At 45.6% G+C, this 8331-nt stretch overlaps 1 protein-coding gene across 1 annotated transcript in view; it reads left to right on the top strand.

Moving 5' to 3' along the window:
• The first annotated feature begins 1764 nt into the window (after positions 1 to 1764).
• HKDC1 (hexokinase domain containing 1) overlaps positions 1765 to 8331 on the top strand; it is a 40179-nt gene continuing 33612 nt past the window's right edge. Inside the window, exons 1-2 of the mRNA XM_068983075.1 lie at positions 1765 to 1827; positions 7143 to 7305. Of these exons, the coding sequence (XP_068839176.1) occupies positions 1765 to 1827; positions 7143 to 7305 (226 nt within the window). The remainder of the gene's footprint in view (positions 1828 to 7142; positions 7306 to 8331) is intronic.

Below are 8331 nucleotides of genomic sequence, written 5' to 3'. Positions count from 1 at the left end.
CATCCACATGATGGATGGATAGTGAGCACTGATTGGAGAATCAGTACCTTCTGAAGAGGCAGCTGTCGAAGGTTCTCACCCTGGCAATTATCTGAAAATTGTCTTGGTTGATGAGATTATGCTGCTGAAAAGCAAACAAAACTGAGGCTGTTGAGCTGATCAGGAGAGTGTTTTCCTTTTGTATTGTAGAGTAGGTGCCTATGGCAGCAGAGAAATACTGGGGTGCCCGTCTGACTCTCGTTTACATCAAGCAGTTGCTAATTTTAGGAAGCGTTTGGGACCTTAGGCTCAGAAATTTCCTTATTTAGCCATTTCCCCCCACTGGGAAGATCCTGTTGTAGTGATATCTCTGTGTTTAGTTTTCCAAGTACTGTTGACCCTTGAACAACTCAGAGTTTACGGGCACCAGACCTTCCATGCAGTCTAAAATTTAACAGTTAACAGCCGGCCCACCATGTATGCGATTCCACATCTGCAGGATTCAACCAGCCCTGGATCATGGAGTACTGTAGTATTTACCGTTGAAAAAAATCCACATATAAGTGGACCCATGCAGTTCAAACCCCGTGTTACTCAAGGGTCAACTGTAGTTGGAATTCTTGACAATAACCCAACAGAATGCTGCTGCTAGTAGTAGTTCTTATCTATCATGTGGGAAAAGAAGAAAGGCAATGTTGTGTACTGGTTAACAGCTGGGCCCTGAAATGAAACTCCTGGATTCGATTCTTCATTTGCAAGCTTTGTGATTTTGAGTAAATTAACCTTTCTGGGCCTCAGGGTTCACGTTTATAAAATGGAAATAGTAAGTGTTCCATCCATGTTAGCTACTGTTGTTAATGTTGTCGTTGGTTTTATTAGCTGACCAGTGACTCCAGGGAGAATCAAGGTCTGTTGTATCCATACGTTGGCTCCTTTATGGGCCCTTCTCACATCAAGTATGATGAGTGAGATACGTGAACCAAACATCCCAGTGGCCTGAGACATTTCCTGCTTATGACTTCGATTTTTCTCGCCAACAGCACAGTGAGTACAATGAGTACAGGTGATTTCATTCCTTCTTATGGATATTTTTCCCCTAGTTCCTTATCTGGGAAATCAAGGTTTTCTGGCTTACCATTCTGAAAAGATAAACCTTTATTGATTTTTTTTTCCATTACCACAGGCTGTTAGCTAAGAGATCTTGATCTGTCACAAATGAAGGAATTTGCCCCAACATTCTTGAAATCTTCTGACCAAGGCCATACTTACTCTTAATTAAGATAGTGCTCTGGAAGAGCAGGGATCCAAGAGTTACATCCCTGTGTTGAGAAGAAAGGACCAAAGAGAAAACTCTGAGACTAGACTTTTGCAGAGCAGCTCAGCTGGTTGGGAATTGGCTTTGTTTAATGGTCAACTCCTCAGAAGATTTTCCTCAGCTGAGTGGGCTTGGTGGGGCACTAGCTTGAGCATGTTGCTTAGCAACGAGATTTTGTGACACCCAGTTCTCAAAGAGTCAAGCAACCCACCCCTTGCCTGCCCTCCACCAACCCTCAGCTACCACCCTGAGCCTCCTATTAGACAGTCGAGTGTGTGCTGGAGGGAGGGACCAGAGACTGGGGGTGAAGTTTAATCATTGAACTGAGCAGCCCGCAAGTATATAATCTGTAGCACCTAGTTCCCCGGAAGCCTCCAGGCTAGACTGGAAGTGGGCAGCTCTCCAGAGACGTGGGTGTAACACTGCACAGAAACCTCTGCTCACCTCAGGAGAAACCAAACTTGGAGAAAATGTTTGCAGTACACTTGATGGCGTTTTACTTCACCAAGCTGAAGGAGGATCAGATCAAGAAGGTAAGCACTCTCAGAGCTGAGAGATACCTGGTTCTGTCTTCCCTGATAGAGTTAACTGACCCCTACACAGGAAAAGATTTAAGAGAGCTTATTAGCATAGGCACAAGGCACACAGGAGAGGATTAAAAAAAAAAACTCACAGAGGGGGACAAAGAGGTAAATCTCCCATCAGCTGTACATTGCATACTGTCCTGAGCCTTCAATTTCACTCAAAAATTCCTGGCAGACACCAGATGGGAAGGGGATGAGGAGAAAGTCTGTAAAAAGCCTGGAGATGATTGTGTTTAATGTGAGAGATGTTTAGGAGGGAGGGCTACAAAGGAGAATAATTTTGTTTTATTTTTTTAAAGAATTTGAGAACTTTAGAAGTAATTCACATGATTCTTCACGTGCTTGAAAAGTATAAATGCAAACACCAAAAAGGGTGTGAGATTCCGCATATAGTGATCAAAATATAAATTATTGGTATGTGCTGTTTGCCAGGGGTGTGTGTGCTATTAATGATGTGCATTATTTTGCCACTTTGCCCAAGAAACCTATCTATGAAACTGATTCCAAGGTGGGCTGATTAAAAGTTGCCAAGGCTGGAGGCCAACAGCATTCTCTCCTGGCAGCTTGGAATGAGGCCGGCCTGCTACTCTAGCCACACCAGTGGCAAGGCTCTGAGCACAAAAATTGCTCAGTTTATAGATACCAGAGGTCCTCCCAGCAGGTCAGTTCAGTTCAGTCTCTCAGTCGCGTCTGACTCTGCAACCCCATGGACTGTGGCACGCCAGGCTTCCCGATTCCCGACTTTCATCACCGACTCCTAGAGCTTGCTCAAACTCATGTCCATCAAGTTGGTGGTGCCATTGAATCATCTCATCCTCTGTTTTCCTCTTCTCCTTCTGCCAGTAGGTTGGTTTAGCCAAGATTACCCAGGTATTTAAGGTGGAGTAGGGATTAAACCCAAGCCCCTGACTCCCCTTCCAGCATTCTTTTCATTGTATCATGATGCTTCCTAGCCTTTCAAACTGAAAGCAAGGAAGCATGGCACCTTTGGGCAGCCCTCCTGCACTGGGTGGGATAACCTCCCTCCCTACATTCATTAGGGAGCTGGCTTGCAGGTTGAAGCAAATCTTAAAATATTGTAAATCAGTCAGAGTTAAGTTATCTGACTTTTCATTTGTCAATTAGAGTCATGGAGCCCTCTGCCAGCTTAAGGAGGGGGAAAAGTGCTAAACAGCACTGTTTAAGAATTCATTTACTTCTTGGTCAAGATGCGGGCTGCATGGTATCTCTCCAGCACCCAAGGGGAGTCTTTGCAACCTCTGTACCTCCAGTTCTAGCAAATGAGTTTCGTTTCCTTGGGCCCTGTTGTGGTGGTTAACCTTTAGTCACATCCTGGAATCAGGCTGGACATGTTTGTCCACCAGCCCAGGTGCAGGCCCAGGAGGCAAGGTACGCAGCCTCCAACAATCTCTTCTCAGTCCTTCTGGGAGGAGGATCGGTGTTTGTCAAGGCCTGGAGGTGACCCTTCTCTCTCTGGGGAGAAAGTTAAGAGTGAGGTGAGCAAGGATAGTCAGGAACATTTTCCAACCACCTGGAGTGAGTGGGCTAGCAGGTGTCTGGCATAGCAAGGTTTTATGAGCTGCTTGGATGAGTCACAGGTTCAGAGAAAAAACAACTCATTCACAGTCCTCATGGTGACAATACATCTGGTCAAAAGGCACAGGCTCGTTCTCCCTCCTGGTCAAGCAGCCAGTCCCCTCCAGAGTTTCTGTGCTTCACGCCTTGAGAGCTGTCAAGATCCTGGGCCCTACTTGCCCGCAAGTGTTAGTATTCAGAACCTGGGATGATTTTTGAAACCTGCTTATACCAGCATTAAAATGAAAACAAAACAGAAAGGAAGAAGAGAGGGAAAGAGAGAGAGAGGGAAGATAAGAGAAAGGAGAATCCACGCTTACAGCTGCTTTTCCAATTTCATGCATTGGCATTATTTGGCCTAGTGATAGCATTGAGCTGAGTTTGGTCACTGACCTGCAGATTGTACATTCATAAGAGAAGGACTGGCTAGGGTTTTCTATGTGTACTTTTTACAGTTTAGTAAGTCAACATTGCAAAAAGTGGAGATGTTACCTTTGGTCCCATCCTTCTCATAAACACTGTCATATTTGCCATGTGGAAGACTTTGCAGCCTTTTTTCACAGTGGATGTTTTTATAGTTATATGGGGCATATTGTTCTGGACCTATGTCCTTCACTTACTGTTATATCGTAACCACGTATATAGATTTCGCCATAACTATCATTTTAATACCTTTCTAATATTCTGTTGAGGCTTTCCTGGTGGCTCAATGGTAAAGAATCCACCTGCCACAATTAAAAAATAAATAAAATTTTTAAAAAGAATCCATCTCCCAATGCAGGAGATGTGGGTTCAATTCTGGGTCAGAAAGATCCCCTGGAGAAGGATATGGCAGCCCACTACAGTATTCTTGCCCAGAAAATTCCATGGACAGAGGAGCCACTGGGCTACAGTTCATGGGGTTGCAAAAGAGTCTTAGTGACTAAACAATAACAATATTCGATCAAGTTGGATATGCCATAATTTAAACTTCCCCATCTTTTTGGACAAACATTTTTTGCCAATTAAAATATTGCTATGTTAAACATAGGCATGCATTTAATATTCTCCATATTTGGGATTGTTTCCTAAGGGTAGGTTTCCAGAAGTGAAATCACTGGGTCCAAGAGTTGAACCATTTTATGACTCTCGATTCATAACATGGGACCTTTGGACTAAGTGATCTGTAAAGTCCCTTCCAGCTCCCACATTCTGTAATTCAGCAGCTTTGAGCTTACATTTTTGAATTTGCTCTTTCTATGTTAAATGTGCTACTTGTTGTTTCTTTTGTTTAGAAAGTATCTCATGTCAGGTGATTTGTGAGTCACTCCAAGAGTAGACTTGGCTTTCTGAACTCAAGCGCCTTCCTTGGTGCCTACAATGTGTGTTCCTGGTTATACAGTCCTCAAATCACCTGTTTGGGTTTAAAATATAGCCTTTTTGTCCCAAGGTAGGTTTCATTCTTCTTTTCTAGCTGCTTTACCAGGGGTTGTGAAAGATAAAAAAAATATATACAAAACAAGAAAGCCATGCTAGTTGACATCTTTTTTTTGACATAACTTTAACTTATTGAAACAGCAGGAGTAGTAACCCCAAGTCCTGAATGACTCTTTTAACCGTCAGCTGGCAACCGACTGCCAAAGGGCCTCAAAACCATTACTTACAAAGGATGATGCTATGGGAATGCCTAGAGAAGCTCATTATACTCTGGGGATGGGAAGAAATGAGCAGTAGGTTGAGGGCCACTGTCTGAAGGGCCTTGGGGTGGGAAAGGAGCACGTTTAGTTCCTGAGGGGCACGTCTCACCCTTCTCTGAGCCCCAGTTACTTGGGTCATGTCCTTTCTGTCGGTTGTCTCCTTGTCTGTTGCTGTGCCAACCAGTTAGTCATAAACAGACTCCGAGTGAACAGAAAGCCCTTAATGAAGCATGACCTGGTCCCATCCTATCTCCTCAAATATGCTGAAAGCCCAATTGTCCTCTTTTGTTAATGACTCTCTGATGGTCTTCTGACCTCTTTCTGGCCCTCAGGCCCCCAAAGCTATGGACCACTTCACTGGCTTAGGACTCCATACTGGCCCTGGACTGAACTGAGATGCCTGCCCTCTAGGCTTGGCTGAAGGCTGGGTACCTGTCTTATGATAAAGGTCATGTGACCCCTGGCTTTGGTGTAATTTGTCTGTTGGACTTGCGGGTCCTGCACAAAGCTTTGAAGCAAAACCAGGCCATTGGAGTGAGGAACGTGGAGGAATTGGAGTCCCAGTGCTGCCCCTGACATACAGCTCTCCTAATGGCTCTGAGCCTTGGAGTCCCCATCTCTCAATTAGGAGCCATCATTCTGGCCTTACATGGCTGCCTCAAGGGGCGTCCCTGGTGGCTCAGACGGTAAAGAATCTGCCTACAATGCAAGAGACTCAAATGGATATCTTGGAGATTAGATGAGGTATCATACACAAAAGCATTTTTTAGACTGCAACTGATGTTCTTAGCCTTAGGGAAAAGTGTGGGGAAGCAATTCCTGCAGGAATGTGCCCAGATCAAGCCTTCTTGTGACCCGGATGAATAGCAAGGCTGTTCATTATATAAAGCAAGGTGACAATACAGGGTGCCTGTCCCACTGTCCCAGCGAGCCCTGGGAATCCAAGCCACGCCACCAAGTGACTAGTGTTAGCATGGGAAGGGAGGTAGTAAGACGTGACTTCCTACTTTAAAATGGACTGTGTACAGCAAGAATAACTTTTATATCTTTCCTCCATTGGGGCATCTGTCTTTTGTCCCAATTTTCTGATTATGTGACTGACATCACTCATTTCCAATAGCAATTTGAGCTGGCTTTAAAAATTAAACTTCATCTTAGTTAGAACAACCTCAGTTAAAAAGGAAATTTAAAGTATTGGACTTCAGAGATTGTACTTGGAAACTGAATTTGGCTTTGAGCTTCCTAGCAGCCCATAAACAGGGGAGACATGTAAATAGCTAGTATTATCATTGCATAAAAGAAAGCTTCCTGTTTTGGAATTTAAGATTCACTCTATAAGCTAGTCTCTTCCAGTGGAGAGGCAATGGGAAAATGGTGAGGACCTTTTCCCATTAGGGAATTAGAAACTGAGTCCTTGTTTTTGCCCCTCTATTGTCCCATCAGAAAAATGGGGGGACCATTTTTCCCTCAGGGTTTGTCCTTCAGGGGAAGAAGTTCCTACCCCTCATCCCTCAGTTTTCCATTCAATTCTGTTCTTCTAAGCTCAGTGAGGGGTCAGGCAAGGGCCCTTTGGGGATCCACATCAAGAAGCTGTCCCAGGGACTTCCCTGGTGGTCTAGTGGTTGAGAGTCTGTCTGCCGATGCAGGGGACATGGGTTCAGTTCGTGCTTCGGGGGAATCCCACATGCTGTATGGCAGCTGAGCCCATGAGCAACAGCTACTCAGCCTAGAGCCTGTGTTCCTCAAGAGCAGCCATCACAGTGAAAAGCCTGCACACCACAGCTGGAGAGAGACCCCTGCTTGCTGCAACTGGAGAAAGCCCGTGCACAGCAACAAAGACCTGGCAGAGCCAACAATAAATAAATAAATCTTAAAAAGGAAAAAAAAAAAAAAGAAGCAGCAGCTGTCCTGAGTCAGGAATGCAGCTTTCTGCCTGGAGTGGGAATTAACAGCCTTGAGTGGAGGGCAGGTGCCCCCAGCAGCCAACCCTGATCACTCTGCACCCTGTTCCAGGTGGACAGGTTCCTGTACCACATGCGCCTCTCCGATGAGACCCTTTTGGACATCATGGCTCGCTTCCAGGCGGAAATGCAGAAGGGCCTAGGGAAGGACACCAACCCCACAGCCTCGGTGAAGATGCTGCCCACCTTCGTCAGGGCCATTCCAGATGGCTCGGGTGAGTGAGGCTGGGGGCGGCCAGGGACACTGCTCCCGCTGGCTCCCTTTTGGCTGATGGGTACCTGAAATTGTCTCCTGTGTCCTGGCTTACCTCTCCAAGCCCTCTCTCCACATTCCCCCTCCCACCTTCCCGACTCCAGTAATGTTCCATATCAAAAGTTTTGAGCCAAAGTTCAAATACATCTTGCTTTCTCCCTGCCTGCCTTGGCCCTACGTATTCTGTGCCCTCTCCTGCTAGAGCATCCCAACACTCTTCCCCTTATGAACACCAACCTGGCCTTTCCACCTTAGTGCAGAGATCACTGACTCCACCTGGGAAGCATCCCCGTGCTGGGTTAGGTGCTTGTCACCCTGCTGTGTATGGGAGTCTCCCCGCTGGACCAGTGCTCCCTGAGGGCGGAGTCTGAATCTTCTGCACCACAGTGCTCCGAGCGCCGCATAGTCCTGGATGCATGCTAGGCCTGAAATGTCTGCAGAATGGATAGTAAATGGCATTTCACTCCTAAGTGCCTAGGTTCTGGGCTACAGATAGCAAGTAGTGGAAGATAGTATAGTGGAAAAAATATTAAATGGTAGTTGAAGAAACCTGAGTTTTAGGCCCAGGCCTGTCATTCATCAGAGACCTTTGGCAAAATGTTTAGCTTTGATTTTTTCTATCTGTAAAATGTGTTCTCTCTTGGTGCTGTAATAAGTTAGCACATACTTAGTAGCTCTAAACAACACACATTTATTCTCTTGCAGCCCTGGAGGTCAGAAGTCTGAGATGGGTCTATAATCAAGGGCTGTCATCAAGATGTGGCTGAGCTGCGTTCCTGGTGGAGGCTTTAGGGAAGAGTCTCTCTGTTTCCTTGCATTTCCCAGCTTTTCCTATGTTCCCTGGCTCATGCCCTTCCCATCTTCAAGCCCCAGTGTAGCATCTTCAGATCTCTGACTCTGACCCTTCAGCCTCCCTTTCCATACTTTAAAACCCTGTGATTACATTAGGCCAACTGATGAGCAATATTGATTCTATCGGCAACCTTCG

This window comes from Capricornis sumatraensis, chromosome 10, assembly GCF_032405125.1.
Source record: "Capricornis sumatraensis isolate serow.1 chromosome 10, serow.2, whole genome shotgun sequence".
NCBI lineage: Eukaryota > Metazoa > Chordata > Mammalia > Artiodactyla > Bovidae > Capricornis > Capricornis sumatraensis.
This window is presented reverse-complemented; position numbering and strand designations above follow the sequence as displayed.